The sequence below is a fragment of the Hippocampus zosterae genome, chromosome 1 (assembly GCF_025434085.1).
Source record: "Hippocampus zosterae strain Florida chromosome 1, ASM2543408v3, whole genome shotgun sequence".
In the NCBI taxonomy this organism is placed as follows: domain Eukaryota; kingdom Metazoa; phylum Chordata; class Actinopteri; order Syngnathiformes; family Syngnathidae; genus Hippocampus; species Hippocampus zosterae.
Window position 1 is genome coordinate 37,808,954 of NC_067451.1, and position 19,190 is coordinate 37,828,143.

Consider the following 19,190-nt stretch of genomic DNA (forward strand, 5'->3'; position numbering starts at 1 on the left):
GAAGAACTAACCATGGAATTAGTTGGCTGGTCTGTCGATGTAATCGACAAAATTTTTTGGATGGAAAGAGCGGGCAGTGGGGGGCCTGCTTGCCCTCCGGGGACACTTGCTGCCGGATACGCCCTTGATCCATGGAGAAAGTGGGGACCGGTGTGCCTGACAGTACTGTCCATGGAGGATGTAGAAGACATCTACATCATTGGCCTTTTGATAACAAGTATGCTGCTGTTTGGTGTTGGCAGCTTGCTGTTCTATCGCAAAATTCAACCAACGGGAGCGGCTCTATTGGAAGTTAAGAAGCTGCCGGTCACTCTGGATGGCTTGGCGCGAATGTCCAACACTCAGACACAAGCGGTGACTGAGCTCAACCGCAATATTGTTGCGACTTTGCGGTTTTTGGAGCGATCCGCGCTGCGAAAGAATTTTTCGGATCCGAATGATTGGCGCCAGTGAGAGATACAGACCAAGGACTCAAGGCTGTCTGGAATTATTGGCGGCCATCTTTCCAAAACAAACAACGCTATCAGGCCTTTCCCCTGGATGGAAATACGCAAGAAGTCTAGGGCCCCCACCACCACCCACCCTCCTTCTCTGCCATGGACTGATAAGCCGGGACTGTCTTCATGATGAGCAGACCTCGACGAAGCAGCTGTGACCTGTACACGCATACACATACACGAATGGACAAGCACACGCGCATACACATCCTTGTTATCACCATCTTCATCGCTCCGGTTCTTTTTCCCCCGTGACGTGGCTTGACCTGCAGAGCGCACGTGGCCGTACAGCTGGTCAGGGGGCCGCGTCGTGGTCACCTCCTCCTCCCCCCCATCCTTCCCATTCATACTCCCCCTTATACATGTTATGTCTTGTGACTTGTTGTAACTGTCATATGCTTATTCATGTGCTAGGGTCTTTTTTTATCCTGGACTTAAATTATCCTCGGAAGAGGATAGTCTGAGCGTGTTTTTTTTCCCTCTCCCTACCCCATTGCGGGACAAATAAAGGATATCTTAATTGGTTGCTACTTCGCGGATTTTTGTTGATCGAGGGTGGTTTTGGTCCCCATTAACCCCGATTAACAAGTTATTACTGTACACACATATATTTGATCACTTGTTTTTTGACATTTTAGGGGAAGCTGAGTTTCCCTTGCAGTCTTAAAGCAATCGCCTCTGAGATATATATAAAAAAATTAAATCCTCGTCTCACCCCTCGGTTGGTGTCCGTCCCTCATTCAGCTCGGGTCCTCTGCCAGAGGCCAGGAAGCTTGAGGGTTCTGTGCAGTATCCTTGCTATTGCCAGCACTGCACATTTCTGGACTGAGATGTCCGATGTTGTTCCCGGGATCTGTTGCAACCACTCATCTAGGTTGGGGGTCACTGCCCCGAGTGCTCCGACCACCACAGGCACGACTGTCACCTTTACCTTCCAGGTTCTCTCCAGCTCCTCTCTGAGCTCTTGGTATTTCTCGAGGTTCTCGTGTTCCTTCTTTCTGATGATTCCATCACTTGGGACCGCTACATCCACCACAACGGCTTTCCTCTGCCCTTTAACTATGATCATGATATGGTTGGTTCGCCATTACCATCATGTCATTCTGGATCTGGAAGTCTCACAGGATCTTCGCTCTGTCATTCTCCACCACCTTCTGAGGTGTTTCCCATTTTGACCTTGGGGTTTCCAGTCCATACTCCGCAAAGATGTTTCGGTAGACTATGCCAGCCACCTGGTTATGGCGTTCCATGTAGGCCTTCCCTGCCAGCATCTTACACCCTACAGTTATATGTTGGATCGTCTCAGGTGCCTCTTTGCACAACCTACAGGTCTTGTCTAGTGTTGTATATCTGGGCCTCAATGGCTCAGGCTATACACAGGTTGGTATGTCGGGACCTGCAGTCTTGTGCGACTGTTCTGTTAATCAGGAGCTGATATTTGGCACAGGTTATTGGCCGATAGTTGGATGGGACTGCACCCTTTAAGGGATCCTTCATGATCAGGATCGTTCGCCCTTTGTTTAGCCATCCTGAGTGAGTCCCATCCCTCAGCAGCTGGTTCATTTGCGCTGCTAGGCAGGATCTTACCCAAGGACCCACCGCTTGGGGAATTTTTTGCCCCAAGCGGGATTCGAACCACCGACTCCCGTACGACTCGAGGATGTAGTGCAGCCCTATGTTGACTGCGTCCTCCACAGACCTGTTTGCCCGGTACGCAAACTGAAGAGGGTCCAGCAGGGGTCCGGTGACGTTCTTTAGGTGGTTCAGCACAAGGCGTTCAAAGGACTTCATGACCACAGACGTTAGGGCGACGGGCTTATAGTCGTTCAGTTCCGATGTTGCCGATTTCTTGGGAACTGGGATGATGGTAGACTGTTTGAAGCAAGATGGGACCTCACACAGCTCCAGGGATCTGTTGAAGATTTGTGTGAAGACCGGAGCCAGCTGGTCAGCGCAGACTTTCAGGCAGGAGGGGGACACTTTGTCGGGCCCCGCAGCTTTCTTAATCTTCTGCTGCTTGAAGAGCCGTCTCACGTCCTGTTCGTGGATCTGTAGTGGAGAAAAAGAGGGTGGTGGGGGGGAGATAGAGTGGTTTCTGGTACAGGTGGGTGTGTCGACAGAAAAACATGTTTAGTTCATCAGCAAAACCCTTATTGTTCACTGTTTGGGGGGATGGCATTCTAGAGTTAGTGATTGCTTTCAGGCCATTCCATACAGATGCAGAGTCATTAGCAAAGAACTGATTTTTCAGCCTCTCTGCATAGCTTCTCTTAGCGATGTTAATTTCCTTTGTCAATTGGTTTCGGGCGTGTTTGTACAGTGCCCGATCGCCACGTTTCAATGCGGCCTCTTTCCTGAGTTGCCTGAATTTGGGAGTAAACCATGGCTTGTTATTGTTGAAGGAGCGTAAGGACTTCGTTGGTACACACGTCCTCACAGAAACTGATGTATGATGTTACAGTGTCTGTGTATTCATCCAGTGTGCCCGTTGAAGTTTCAAAGACGCCCCAATCAGTGCAGTCTAAGCATTTAAAAGCGAAGAAGATAGATGACACGACGAAGAACAAATTTGCTGAAGCCATAGCTAAATGTATGGCTTCATTGTAAACAGCTCAACTCAAGCTGAAATCATTCGCATTGCGTCTCACGACTCCACTACAGATTGCCAGCGAGAGCCTCCATTACAAGCTGTGTACAGAGATTGTACGTAGCGGAGAAGACTAAGATATACTAAGCGGGAGAAGACACTGTTTCGGGAGAGAAATAAGAGACTAGGTTCATCAGCTTTTGGTGAATAAAGAGCAAGCAGCCTTTCGAATACGATGTTTGGAACTATTTTGTGGGGAAGGTTACAGTGTTCCATGTCCATGTAAATAAAGCGGGTGGAGCTTCTCTGTGTTCGTCTGACAGTGATGGTGCGCTGAGGCGTTCGTTCATGACAACAAAAGTTCAGCGGTGCAGTGGTAGCGACCGAGCGAAAATAAAACGTCTCCAGTGTTATCATCGAACCAAGTGTAGTCATACGAAATGATGTCTACACAAAACCGTAGAGAGACTTCCGCGCAAGAAGGACCAAAAGAATCAACATTGCCTGACTGCTGTGTTCAAAGCAAACTTGAGAAAAACGAAGTATGCAACCATGACTTAAATCCACTACAGGCTGAGTACTAGTTGACCTTAGATGTGCACTTTAATATGTTATATTGCTCTGTTTTGATTCCATAAAACGAGCTGTTAAAACAGCTGTTGTGTGACAAAATATTTCACTGTTGTTGATGGACCGTAATATTGTGTGAGAGATTATGTGTGAATAACGCTCCAAGTGAGAAATGTTCATGTAAAATTGAAAATTGTTATTTTAGTAAATATTTGCATTTTGCACATAGAAAACTGATTCATGAGTCCATGTTGATGAGAGCATTAAAATGGGGAAAAATGGGACAAAAAAATATAAAAGGAAATTCTGAAATTATTCCGCTAGAAGTAGTAGTAGAACATTGTTGAGGAATTTCATGCCTCCACCACCTCGTAAAAATCCCTGAAGGCTGTCAAGTGCCCTCAAAGAGGAACCCTAATCTCAAGATCTGTGACCAGCAGCAGTGTCTATACTTTGTCATCATATCAAGATCGAACTTTGCTTGACCTTCTTTGTCTCTACTTTTTACTTTGTTGGGTTTGGTGGTTTTGGTGTTGTTCCTCTCTGTTAGTTGTGTTTGTTCAGGCACTTGGAAGAAGCAATGTACAATGCGGTTGAAGGTATTTCCTGCTCACTGTTTTTACAATCACCTTTAGTGCCCTCGACCCCCACCACTTTGGACACCCACAGGACATGTTTAACGTCAAAAGAGGAACTGTTATCTCAAGTATCTGTATTCCTGCCATCACACAAAATGGTGGGTAGTGGTGATCTGGTCTCACCCCACCGCTCCCAACTTCTTCCAGCCACACCGGGTCAGATGACATTCTTTGTTTACTTTCTTTGTTTTGGGGATTTGCATGAGAGGCGTACCTCCCCGCCTCTCATTATCATATTGTCTCTATATAATCTCATGAATGTGTTTCTTCTGGGCTTCCTGTTGAAATCTGAGACTCACAGGAGCCCGAATCGATTCGTGTTGCGTTGTGATAAACTGAAGAAAAGACACGTGGTGTTGGGTCTTCTTCCACCTTCTTCCTTCTTCCAGAGAGATAAAAGAACCTGTAACCAAGGAGGGCCAAGAGCAAATTGACCGCTCCCATTCCTCAACAGACATCACGATTAATTGTTAGTGAATTTGAGTTAATTATGACAGTTGCATTTTTAATTAGGTTAAATATTTTAATTGTTTGACAGCTCCAGTATAAATTATACATTATAAATAAAGCGGCCTCAACTTGTGATAGCTCAGTTGGTAAGGCATCGGTTTGACGTACGGGAGACGGTGGTTCGAATCCCGCTTGGGGCAAGAAAAAAAAAAAGCACATAACACCATACAGTGTGTGGGTCCTTGGGCAAGATCCAAATTCCTCAACAATGTGCTCCTACTACTTCTAGAGAAATAATTCCTTAACAACAACAAGCCAATGGCAACCTCGAACTGGCAACAAGGAAAGCAGCTACGGCCAAATACCTCCAGCGAGTGAGGCAAGTCCTAAGAAGCCAGCTCAATGGCCAGAATAAGACCCGGGCAATAAACAGCTATGCCTTGCCAGTGATCAGATCAGATACCCTGCAGGAATAATAAGGTGGCCAAAGGAAAAGATTCAGACCACGGACGTTAAGACCCGAAAGCTTCTAACCATGCATGGGGGGTTCCATCCCAAATCCAGCACCCTGAGACTGTACGCAAGCCAAAAGGAAGGAGGCCGGGGACTAGTGCGTGTGAGAGCCACTGTCCAGGATGAAACATCCAAGCTCCATGAATACATCAAGGAGAAGGCTCTAACGGATGACGTACTCAGAGAATGTCTCAGACAATGGGGAACAGAAGATGAGGCGCTGGAAGAGGGACCATCATGGGAGGACAAGCCCCTACACGGGTATGTACCATCGGACCATAATTGAAGTGGCTGATCTCAAGAAGTCCTATAAGTGGCTCGAGAGGGCTGGCCTGAAGGACAGCACAGAGGCACTCATCCTGGCTGCTCAGGAGCAGGCCCTGAGCACCAGAGCCATTGAGGCCCAGATATACCACACCAGACAAGACCCAAGGTGTAGATTGTGCAGAGAGGCACCTGAAACGAGCCAACACATAAATGCAGGGTGTAAGATGATGGCAGGGAAAGCCTAAATGGAACGCAATCACCAGGTGGCTGGCATAGTCTACCGAAACCTCTGGAACTGGACTGAAAACCCCAAGGTCAAAATGGGAGAAGGAGAGATACCGACGCTCGTTCATACCGACCGCTGTCAGGCTGCTGAATAAAAATAACAATAATAATGATAATAATTAAATGATGTGAAAGACAATTGTAAATAGCACTGCGATTTATCCATTTTGTGTTTATATTGCACTTAATTGAACGGTGTTTGTTGTTGTTTTTTTTTTCTTGTTTCTTCTTTCTACCTACATTCTTGCTGCTGGAGGCTGTAAATTTCCCCAGTGTGGGACAAATAAAGGATATCTTATATATTAGAGCTGTCAGTTTAGCGCATTTTTATTGGCATTGATTTAAATAAATTTTAACGGGATTACATTTTTCTCGCGAGATTAACGCGACACTTCACAGCGGATGTTACGTTGCGCTTTAAATAAACCAGAAACAAAACAACAAGCACGCTGCACAGGTCCACGCACGTTTGTTTTGCCAGCCACGGCAGCGCAAGACACATAAGTAAAGCAAGTATGCAACCATGGCTTAAATCTACTATAGGCTGAGTACTAATTTACCTTAGATATGCACTTTATAATGTTATATTGCTCTGTTTTGATTCCATAAAAAGAGCTGTTAAAGCATCTGTTGTGTGACAAAATATTTTTTTCACTGTTGTTGATGGACAGTCATCTTGTGTGAGAGATTATGTGTGAATAACTGCTCCAAGTGAAAAATGTTCATGTAAAATTGAAAATCGAAGTTGTTATTTCAGTAAATATTTGCATTTTGCACATAGAAAACAAACTTATGAGTCCATGTTGATGAGAGCATTAAAATGGGGAAAAATAGGACAAAAAAACATAAAAAGAAATTCAGAAACGATTAAAAATGCGTGCGTAATCGCGATTAATTTTTTCGTTCATTTTTGTTAATTATGACAGTCGCATTTTTAATAAGATTAAATATTTTAATCGTTTGACAGCTGATATATATATATATATATATATATTTTTTTTTTAAAGCCATTCAGAGGTGCACTTGCTCATGTGTTTTGGATCATTATCCTGCTGCATGATCCATGATCCAACAGCACTTGAGTTTGAGGGTGCGAACTGACGATCGGACGTTCTCCTTCAGAATTTTCTGGTCGACAGCAGAATTAAATGTTCCATCAATCACAGCTGGTCCTGAGGTAGCAAAGCAGCAACAGACCATCCCACTGTCACCACCATGCTTCACTGTTGGCATGTTCTTTTTTTCAAATGCTGTGCCATCTTGAACCCCAGATGTGACAGGCTGCTTATCTGAGCTGAGGTTTGTATTCTCTTTGGACAGCTGATGGAGAAATCTATGCGCAAAACTATAATGTTTAAAGTTTCATTTAATTAAGATTTTTATTTGTCCCGCAATGGGGAAATTACAGTCAGAATTCAGAAAGGAAAACACTCGGTCAGGAGAGGGAAAAAAAACACGCTCCTCTTCTGAGGATAATTTAAGTCCAGGATAAAAAAAGACCCTAGCACATAAATAAGCATATGACAGTTACAACAAGTCACAAGACATAACATGTAATAAGGGGGAAGATGAATGGGAAGGGGGGGATAGGAAGGGGGGCTGACGGCGACGCGGCACGTCTGACCAGCTGCACGGACCACCTTGCGCTCCGCAGATCGTACCATGTCACCGGGGAAAAGAATCGGAGTGATGAAGACGGTGATAATAAGGATGTGTATGCGCGTATGATTGTCTAGTTGTGTATGTGTATGCGTGTACAGGCCACAGCTGCTTCGTCAAGGTCTGCTCATGAAGACAGTCCCGGCTTATCAGTCCATGGCCGAGAAGGAGGGGAGTGATGGTGGGGGGCACTAGCTTCCATGCATACTTCCATCAAGGAGAAAGGGTCCAGAGTAGCGTTGTTTGTTTTGGAGGGACGGCCGCCAACAATTTCAGACAGCCTTGAGTCTGTGGCCTGTATCTCTTCACTGGCGCCGATCAGCCAAATCCGCAATCTCTTTCCACAGCGCGGATTCCAACTTCTCCATGTTGTTGTCGATTGTACGGAGTCGCTCCAAAACCGCATCTATATTGCGGTTGAGCTCAGTCACTGCTTGAGTCTGAGTGTTGGACATTTGCGCCAAACCATCCAGAATGACCGGCAGCTTCTTCACTTCCAATAAAGCCGCTCCCATCGGTTGAATTTTGCGATAGAACAGGAAGCTGCTAACACCAAACAGCAGCATACCTGCTGTCAGAAGGCTGATAATGTAGATGTCTTCCACATCCTCAACGGACAGTATTGACAGGCACACCATTCTCCACTTTCTCCATGGATCAAGGGCGTATCCGACAGCAAATGTCCCCGAGGGGGAAGTAGGCTCCCCACTGTCTACTCTTTTCGTCCAACCAACCAATTCCATGGTTAGTTCTTCGGATGAAAACACGGTAGGAGGCTAGGAGAAATTAGACAAAGACAGCACAAACACCAAGTAATTTAGACTCGTAATTTGGGCACGTATAGACGTTTGGGTGCATATCCAGCACCCCCAAATGCCTGTGCACAAAGGCCTCGGCTGTCTGGGTGGAGGGCTTTTGAAACCCACAATTATCACGTCAAAGCAAGGGTTCGAACAGAGGGAAGAATGCTAGACTCAGTCAAAAAGGGTGAATGAACAATTTGGGAACAAAGCGTTGTTGAACAATAAAAGACAATTTGAGAACACCCGTCGCGCCCAGGCGACATTTGTCGTCTACAAAGTCTGCGATTTGTCGATTCATTGTAGACCAAGTCAAGTCAACAGTATTTATAGAGCACTTTCAAAGAGCCATCGCTGCATACAAAGTGTATGCAGCAATAAACAGTAAGACGAATCGGTAATAAAGGCGGTAGAAAGCAATAAAAACAGTAAAACCAAGAACAAATCTAAGTCATGCTGAGTCAAACGCCAAAGAATACAAGTGAGTTTTGAGGAGGGCTTTAAAGATGGGCAGCGAGGAGGCTTGCCGAATGTTCAGTGGGAGGTCATTCCAGAGAGAGGGACCAGCAACAGAAAAGGCTCGATCCCCTCTTAGCCTCAGTTTAGTTCTTGGTACTTCTAACAAAGAATGGTCCACAGACCTGAGGCGCCGGGCAGGTGTGTAGGGGCGGATGAGCTCAGAGAGGTAAGGTAGCGCGAGATTATTCAGAGATTTGAAAACAAAGAGGAGGGTCTTGAAAATAACTCTAAAATGAATGGGGAGCCAGTGAAGGGATGCCAAAGTAGGAGTTATATGCTCCCTCTTACGAGTACCAGTCAAGAGGCGAGCAGCGGCATTCTGTACCAGCTGAAGGCGCTTAATGGAAGACTGGCTGACTCCAAAGTACAGGGCATTGCAGTAATCCAGCCGCGATGTGACAAAGGCATGAATTACTGTCTCAAAGTGTTCATGTGAGAGGAGAGGTTTTATTTTGGCCAGCTGTCTAAGGTGAAAGAAGCTGGATTTAACAACGGCACCAATTTGCCGATCGAGTTTGAAATCACTGTCCAGTTTAAAGCCCAAGTTTGAGACCGTTGATTTCAGATAAGGAGACAGGGGGCCCCAAGTCTACAGGATGGAATGTACAAGGGCCACTAGGACCAAACAATATCACCTCTGTCTTCTTTTTGTTGAATTTCAAGAAATTTTGTGCCATCCAGGTTTTGATTTCTTCCAGACAGGATAGGAGTGGCCTTAATGAGAAGGCGTCTTTCTTGCTCAGTGGGACATAGATCTGGCAGTCATCTGCATAGCAGTGGAAGGGAATACCATGTTTCCTTAAGATGGAACCAAATGGGAGCAGATACAGCGAGGATAGCAGAGGCCCCAGAATTGAGCCCTGTGGAACACCACATGACAGGGGGACAGTGCGTGACTCAGAGCAGCCAAGGCTGACACAAAAGGTCCCGTCAGCTAGACAGGACCTAAACCACTCGAGAGCACTCCCGCCAATGCCCACCAGACAGAAAGGTGTCATCGTATCGGTGGTTCAAAGCTTAAACCAAGGTAACCAATCACTACCGAGGGGCCGGACCGTGGGCGGTGTATGCAAATATCGGGGGCAGTCTTTTCTTGTATTTCACATACGTAACAATAAAAGTTCAAACTGGCGGACAGGGAACTGAGCATGATCATCGGGGCAACTACCGTCGTTGTACAGTACTGTTAGAACAGGAGAGATGGCGGAGCTGCAATATAAAACTTTGAGATGTAATACAATCGAACGTTTGACCTTTCCATGGACAATATTATGGAATGTTTATTCAGTATTAAGATACAGTGTTACCTCTGCTTATGTAATTCATTGGTTCTCGAAGAATTTTCTTGACTAGAAAACTTTGTAAGTTGAGACACATTTTCCATGTAAATGCCTTAAATCGTTCAAAATTCAGACAAATGTTTGTTAAAGCATAAAAATGCATCACAATGTGTAACAAAATGTTATAATTAGATTACTGCACAATTAATGAGAGTTGTTCATTGTGTAAAAAACAAAGAGGAGAGTAAATAATAAAAATGATGATCATTTAACTTGTAACTGCGTCCTCATCGTTTTTGCTCTCTTTCGTTCATGTTCTCTCTCAGAAGTGTTTTTTGACTCGTGTTTTGTCAAGAACTGTTCTAAAGACGTTTGATTTGTCGCCTTTTAACAATCCTTCGAAAATATCCAAGGCAAACATCAGTATAGTGAGCGACTGGTGAACACTTTTTCTGGGTGTTCACATTGACGTCAAACTATCGGAATGTCTCATGGCCTGAGGGGTGAATGACGAGGACACTGCATTGACACATTCTATCTATCTACACACATAGACACATATGGTAGAGGTCCCTCTTAGTCAATTGGATGCCAGTAAGATGGTAGGTAAGCGCCAAAGACAGAACAGATAGAAGTATGTTGCTTTCAGGAAACTTGGAGTTGAAGGAAGCAGCCCATACTGTATTTTTACCTTTTGTATCCTGAAATTTCAGAGCGGCCCTGTGAGCGCGTTGACCTCATAGTTCAGAGGTCATGGGTTCGGTCCAGGCTCCGGCCTTCCTGTGTGGAGTTTGCATGTTCTCCACGGGCGTGTGTGGGTTTTCTCTGGCTACTCTGGTTTCTTCCCACATTCCAAAAACATGCGTGCCAGGCTGAACACTCGAAATTGCCCCTAGGTGTGAGTGTCTCTGTGTGCCCTGCAATTGGATGGTAACCAGTTCAGGGCGTCCGTCCACCGCCTCCTGCCCAAAGATCTGAAGGATAGACCTGAAGCACCGGACGGATACCTTGGGGCGGAAGAGCTCAGTGAGGTAAGGTGGGGCGAGGCCAGTAATAGATTTGAAAACAAAAAATAGAACCTTAAAAAGAACACTGAAATGTATAGGGAGCCAATGAAGGGATGCCAGAGTCGGAATTATGTGCTCCCTCTTAAGAGTATCAGTCAAGAGACAAACAGCAGCATTTTGGACCACCTGGAGACGCGCTTGATGGATGATTTGCTGACTCCACAGTAAAGTGCATTACAATACAGTCATACCTCGGTTTTCGACAATAATCCGCTCCAGAAGGCTTTTCGAAAACCGAAACCACGCTCTTTAAAAAAAAAAATCTCCATGAATACGTCTGGTCACTATGGAACGCTACACAAGGAAGTGTCACTCCCTCGTCTACCCGAGGAAGCGTCACTTCCTGGTGAAGGAAGGCGAGAGGAGTCAAGTGGTGTATTCAAGTGCGCTAAGTTTGGTCGAGAAACGATTTTCGGTCATAATCCGAGGCATAAAAAACTCTAAATTTTGGGTCGAAAACCGATTTAGTCGAGAACAGAGGGGTTCGAAAACCGAGGTTTGACTGTAACCTAGCCGAGGTGTGATGAAGGCATAAATTGCTTAGCATAGAAAGGACAAAGGCCACTGGGACCAAAAACCATCACTTCTGTTTTCTATTCTTTGAAATTCAAGACATTCAGTGCAATCCAGTTTTTGACTTCTTCCAGACAAGACAAAAGTGGCCTAAATGAGAAAGCGTTTTTTTTGCTCAGCGGGACATCTGACAGTCATCTACATAGCAGTGGAAGGAAAATTCATGTTTCCTTTCGAGGTGGGCAAAATGCAGCCAGCGGGCCGGATCTGACCCGTTGGTCTTGTCAACCCTCCGGCCCACTGAAGGTTGGTACACAATTAAGCTTTGATGTAAAGTCATTTCATTTAGACTTGTAATGACAGGCATTTTGACGCCATGTGGCGCAGTTACTTGAAGTTGCAGAGCACAGGGCGGGAGGGGGAGACGATACGGAAGCCCGCAGTAGCGCCAACTCAAGCAACTCCCGCTCAATAAGACGGAATAGGTGTGCTGCTATTTTCTATCAATGAATCCAAAACAGCCACATGCAAGTGACTCTTTATTGCAGTGAGGTTTACTGGAATTGCGAAAATATTTCCATCCTGTAGATCATGGCATCCAAACGAAGAGGAACAGTAATGGCCACGGTAGAGAAAATGAAGTGTATCTGATTAAACGAAGCGGGTTACAAAGTACGAAACATTCAGGAGACGCTTGGAGTCTGAAAGACTCAAATCTACGAGACTTTGAAAAACGAAGCGATTCTTGCTCAGTCCGATTCTGGCTATTTCCATGCTCAGAGTGAATTGCTTGCGGCTCGACGGACAGTTGAGTTGTAGCGACACCACTCAAGTGAATGGTTCGACTGTTATCGTGCTAAAAACTTGACGCAAACTGGACCTCTAATAAGAGAGGAAGCGAGTTCCATAGTGCTATGGGCATCGAAGCGTCCTGTGGCTGCCTTCAAAGGTTCTTTGCACGACATCAGCTGAGCAACGCTCTTTTGTGTGGTGATCGAGCGTAGATCAAGTTCGAGACAGTGAGTGAGTGGAAAGAAAGCCACCAAGTCTTTTACTCGTCTCATTTTGTAGCAAATAGTCCTGTTATGTTTTGTCATATACCTGTACTGCATGCTGCAATTTTTGGGCAATATATTGTTGCACTTTGTTTCTTGTGTTGTCACACATGTTAACATACTTGGACGTTCATACAGAACATATACCATCAGTTGTTTCACTGTTGTCATTCAAAAAAAGTATGGTAATACTATATTGCTTTTGTTCTGTTGATGTTTGGAATGAACTGTCAACATATGCAGTTTTTTATATGTACCGTATCTTGTGTTGACGCTGCCCACCTGTCAACTTTACAAATCAATGTGGTCCCCAAGCTAAAAGGTTTGACCACCCTTGCTTTAGAAGGAACCCAAAGGGAGCAAATAGAATGAAAACAATAGACGGCCCAGATTTTAACCCTGTGGAACACCATACAACAGTGGGGCAGTTGGTGACTGAGAGCAGCCGAGGCTAACACAAAAGGTTCTGTCATCCAAAATGGACCTAAATCACTCAAGCACGCTACCGCTACTGGGTGCTGAAAATGGGCCAACAGAATACTGTGATCCACTGTATCAAACACTGCAGTTAAATCCAATCAAACCAGACACACATAGTCTCCAGTGTCGTTTGCCAGGAGGATGTTGGGGGAAGAGCGGCCTTTCTCTTCCTCCGCGTGTTCATTAATTTTGGGTAATGAGGATGTTGGTTATCCAAATACAGGCTGGAGTCAATGAACAGTTCCTTCGAAGGGTTTAATTAATTTTTCTGCAGTTTACGAATCAATTCGGGCTCTGGAGGGTTCCAGATTTCAGTCAGGAAGTGTAAAAGAAACACATTCATGAGATTACATAGAGACAATATGATAATGAGAGGCAGGGAGGTACGCCTCTCATGCAAATCCCGGAAACAAAGAAAGTAACATGTCATCTGACCTGGTGTGGCTGGAAGAAGTTGGGAGCGGTGAGGTGAGACCAGACCACCACTACCCACCATTTGGTTTGATGGCAGGAACACAGATACTTGAGATAACAGTTCCTCTTTTGATGTTAAACATGTCCTGTGGAGGGGGCCCCTAAAGTGGTGGGGGTCGAGGGGCACTAAAGGTGATTGTAAAAACTGTGAGCAGGAAATACCTTCAACAGCATTCTACATTGTTTCTTTCAGTTTGTGAAGTTAAATTTGATAAAAATGCTTGGAATGCAACATTAGGATCTTCATTTGAGTAAAACTCAGAACAGTTTTGATTTTCTAGATTCATCTGTAAAGCAGTATTTGTTATGTTCTAGGTACATTTGACAATAAAGTTGTATCCAATCCAATCCAATTATTTCTGATGTTTGCATGATGTGTTTTAATTGCAATAACCTTGTGCAAAGACAAGCAAGTGATCATTTATATCATCTGAAAAGACCACCTACTATTTCATAATGAATTTTATTAGATATAGCATATTAACGTGGCTCTATCTATTGTTACTCTATGCACGGTAGCTTTTATAATTACCGGAAAAAGACAATTCCTATACGTTTTATTAATAAAGTTAACTTTCTGGTAGCAATTTGGATGTACAGTAATTAATCAACATTAAAGAACCCCACAAAATATTCTTTTTTTTGGTCAACATTTGAATAGCCAAGCATGTCAGCTAGTTTCTTATTAAACAGATCAAGGGAAGCTCCTGTTGTTCTATAGAGATAGCTTATGATTGATGACAGATGATTTTTTACAAACTATGTACAGTGGTACCTCAACTTACGAACGTCTCTTTACACGAAATTTTCAAGTTACGAAACGCCTCAACAGGAAAATATTTACCTTTGTTCCGAAAAAAAATTCAATCTACCATGCATCCATCTATTTTCTGATTTGCTTTATCCTCACAAGGGTATATACTTATTAGATGTACCGAAAACTAAGCGGAGGCTCAGAGAGGATTGTGCCTTTTCCATTGCCGGTCCCTGTCTTTGAAATGACCTGCTGAACGTTAGGCAAGGCCCCTTGCTGCCCAGCTGTAAAACTTGTCTTAATGCTCATTTTTATTCTCTGGCTTTTGACTTGAGACTTGATTTAAGTTGGACTGTTTTTGTGTTTTTTACTGTCTTTGTGATTAAATAGTTTTATTGTTTGTTGTTGTATGAATTCTTTTTGGTCCATGTAGAGTGGTTTGTATACAGCAGTGGTTGGTTGTTTTAATGTACTCACTAAATAAAGCCCCCTAGTATCGTATTTCCCTTTCACATCTCAGGTATCGGGGTGCTTTCAAGCAAACTGCGAGGCCCTTTTGTTTCCCTCTGTTGGTCATTGTTTTGTTTGTGTTCATCTGGATGGGTTGTAACTGAGAAAGTAAATTCCTTGTGTGTTTTACATACTTGGCCATTTATCTAATTCTGGATTTGAGTTGACTTGGCCTGAGTTAAATAAGCCATGGATGACAAAGGGGTTAGAGAATGCATATACAAGAAAATATTTGTTTTAAAAACGTTTTTTTTTAATTTAAGAACTAAACATGCTGAACTTAAGTAGAAGAATTATAAACAGAAACTAATAAATATAAGAACACGCCAGAGACAACACCATCATGCACTATTAGAATAGAATAGGAGTAATACACAAGAAACATCCCAGTGGGCATCTGTTGTCATGTCAACATCAATATGATATCCAACACTGCTATAAAATTGGCATCATAATTTGGTCAAAAATATAAATTACCATGGGCGGCCCGGTAGTACAGTGATTAGCACGTTGGCTTCACAGTGCAGAGGTACCGGGTTCGATTCCAGCTCCGGCCTCCCTGTGTGGAGTTTGCATGTTTTCCCCGGGCTTGCGTGGGTTTTCTCCGGGTGCTCCGGTTTCCTCCCACGTTCCAAAAACATGCGTGGCAGGCTGATTGAACACTCTAAATTGTCCCTAGGTGTGAATGTGAGTGCGAATGGTTGTTCGTTTCTGTGTTCACTCAAGTAATGATATCGATGGAACTGTGACATTGTGACATTTTGACATTGTTTCTATGTCAAAAAAAATAATCAAGCACAGCGGGAAGGCTCTTGCACGGTCATTCATGTCTTGCAAACAGAATTAATTGGCTTTATTTACGTAGATGAACATTCGGTCTTACAACCTCTTCATTAGGATTAAATTAAATTATGAAGAGATGGAAAATACATTGATTTAGGCAAATATATTTGAATTACAAGACAGTGTACAAGATTTTTGCATTTCTGCAGCGTTTCACTTTGTCATTCCAGGTATCCCAAATACTTTCCTGAAGATCTGATGTTGCATTTTAAAATGAAAGGCCTCTGAAATCTGCAATTTTGACCAATACCCCTGATTTAAATAAGTCAGAAATTTCTAATTTCATCATCCCATAACCAGACAAGGTCTAAGGCAGGGGTGTCAAACTCATTGTTTTCCTTGGAGGGCAGGTATGACTGTGAAAACATTTAAGAAGTCCAGAATAGTGAATTCAACGATTGTTTAAGTTACAGTGATTAGGGGAATTAACAAGAAAATCTTACAATATCTCACCTATTTATTGCACATGAGAAGTAGAAATTCTGGTACAGATTTGTCATTGTAGAAGTAGACATGTTTGATTTCCTTTCACAGGCCACATAAAATAATGTGGCGGGCCAGATCTGAGTTTGACACCAGTGGTCTCAGGCACATTAGTCCAACCTTGTTATCCAACAACGTTATCGCTCCATTTCCCATGTCCCCCGCCTCCCCCGGCACATGGGAAAAGCTCTGACGGAGGTGGGAGTTGAAACTCTTTCTGACAGGGGATTCTGCCAGACGCTCCCAACAAACCCTCACGATACGTTTCGGTCTGCCAGGACGGACCAGCAACTTCCCCCACCATCGGAGCCTACTCACCACCAGGTGGTGATCAGTTGACAGCTCCGCCCCTCTCTTCACCCGAGTGTCCAAAACATGCGGCCGCAAATCCGATGATACAACCACAAAGTCGATCATCGAACTGCGGCCGAGGGTGTCCTGGTGCCAAGTGCACATATGGACACCCTTATGTTTGAACAAGTTGTTTGTTATGGACAATCCGTGACGAGCACAGAAGTCCAATAACAAAACACTACTCGAGTTCAGATCGGGGAGGCCGTTCCTCCCAATCACGCCCTTCCAGGTCTCGCTGTCATTGCCCACGTAAGCATTGAAGTCCCCCAGCAGAACAAGGGAGTCCCCAGCAGGAGTACTCCCCAGCACACCCTCCAAGGACTACAAAAAGGGTGGGTACGCTGAACTGCTGTTGGGTGCGTACGCACAAACAACAGTCAGGACCCATCCCCCCACCCGAAGGCGGAGGCAACCCTCTCGTCTATCGGTGTGAACCCCAATGTACAGGCACTGAGCCGGGGGGTAATGAGTATGCCCACACCTGCTCTGCGCCTCTCACCGTGAGCAACTCCAGCGTGGAAGAGAGTCCAACCCCTCTCGAGAGAACTGGTGCCAGAACCCAGGCTATGTGTGGAGGCAAGTACGACTATATCTGACACTAACAACAAATCTTATATATATATATTTTTTTTACAATAACCGATTTCAGTTGGTTTGAAGTGCAATCAGTTTCCTATCCCTTGTCTAAAATACGATTCCTGATTATATCTTTCAACAACATTTAAAACATGGGCTCTTTGGGCTGTCATGGGCTCTTTGGAAATGCATCCATACAGGGTTGGACCTTTTTGTTTGTACCTTTACATGCAAACAAAAGGGTACAGAAAACTTGTTTGTACCTAGCGGTTTGATTGTGAACCCACAACGTACGTCACATAAATTTGTACATTTGAGAACAAAGATGAACCGCTACAGTACCCTTTTTTTCTGACTGTGTACCTTAAACTTCCCGAAAGAGTGCTTGGCTGCAAAAGAGTTGGAATCATGCTTCACTTTCGTTACGGGTACAACCGCTTTAATTTGAGTGCACACTAAAGGGAAGCTAAGTTCCAGTTGGTTCTAACAGGGGTTTTTTTCTGTCTTTACAGCACTTGGTGAAGGGAAGGATGGATTTATTCGTTGTCCTCTTGAGGCTCTCAATTGGAGTGAAAGAAAGTACTTAATCTTGGAGGAGATCCTCACCCACCGCCCTGACATTGTTTGCCTTCAGGAAGTTGACCATTACTATGACACTTTCCAGCCAATCATGGCCAGCCTAGGTTATCATGGTAGCTTCCTGGCAAAACCCTGGTCTCCTTGTTTAGATGTGGAGCAAAACAACGGTCCTGATGGTTGCGCGTTGTTTTATCGCAGCTCGCGCTTCTCCTTACAGACCACACTTCATCTGCAGCTGTCAGCAATGATGTTACCCACCAACCAGGTGGCCATTGTGCAGATACTCAACTGCCAGCTAACAAGCCAACAACTTTGTGTGGCTGTCACACATCTGAAAGCGCGAAGTGGCTGGGATAAGGTGAGGAGCGCACAAGGTGCTAATTTGCTCCAGAGCCTCCGAAGCATAACTTCCAGGAGTAGGGGCGGCAATGTGCGTTTATCAGGGACAAATCCTCTTGTGGTATGTGGAGATTTTAATGCAGAGCCTTCAGAGGATGTTTACCGCCGCTTTAGATCCTCTCCACTTGGCTTGGACTCTGCATACAAGCTGTTGAGCGCTGACAGACAGACGGAGCCACCGTACACGATCTGGAAGATCCGCCCGACTGGAGAGAGCTGTAGCACGCTTGACTATATCTGGTATACACAAGATTCCTTGAGTGTGGACTGTCTGCTTGATATTCCTACTGAAGAGCAGATAATTCCAGACCGCTTGCCCTCGTTTCACTACCCGTCAGACCATTTATCGCTGCTTTGTGACATCAGCTTCAAAGAGGCACCTTAATGCAGCCTTATTCACGGAACTATTGAAAGTTGAATAACGATAAACGCCTCTGAACAAAGATTTATGCTTGAGTAAGTGAGGAGAATCTGCTTATTTTTGTCTAGTTTTTGTAAAGAACTGGTTAGGTTTGCACATTGAAAATGGGATGCACAAGTGATAGTCAAAAGAGGCATCCTTCACTGCTCTTGCACATATAAATGCAATTTTAATTTCAACTTAGGTGATTTTAATGAGTGTGTAATTTTCTTAGGTCTTTAAGTTGAGTGAAATGTTTAGTGTTGATGTGATGTGCAATAACACTGCAAAATATCATTCTCAATAAACATTACCGAAGTTATGATGTGGTTGTAAAGTAGTTGGAGTTTCACCACTTTATCTATTTTTCAATACCGTAATTGATTTGTGAGAATTCTTGAAATAAATTGCATTTCAGTACTTCATACAATGCATTGTCTTTGTTGACATGAATTTGCATTCAGAAAAAAATAGTAACCTATACTTTACTAGTACAGTAGACCCCCAATCTCAATACATCATCCATACATGTCACTTATTTTAAGTGCACGATTGAGCGTCTTCCTTTCAGGTTTATGGGATTGACTGGAACAGACCTCCTGCTCGAGCCGTACGAAGAAAAGAAGGTGCGTTCTCGA

The 19,190-nt window shown here is 44.2% G+C and overlaps 1 protein-coding gene across 1 annotated transcript; it reads left to right on the top strand.

Moving 5' to 3' along the window:
* Nucleotides 1-17,499: 17,499 nt before the first annotated feature.
* On the top strand, nt 17,500-18,982 carry nocta (nocturnin a). Its single transcript, XM_052077342.1, has 3 exons — nt 17,500-17,512; nt 17,687-18,662; nt 18,772-18,982. The coding sequence occupies exons 1-2, from the start codon at nt 17,500-17,502 to the stop codon at nt 18,535-18,537; spliced, it is 864 nt and encodes a 287-aa protein (XP_051933302.1). The 3' UTR covers nt 18,538-18,662; nt 18,772-18,982.
* Nucleotides 18,983-19,190: the final 208 nt, after the last annotated feature.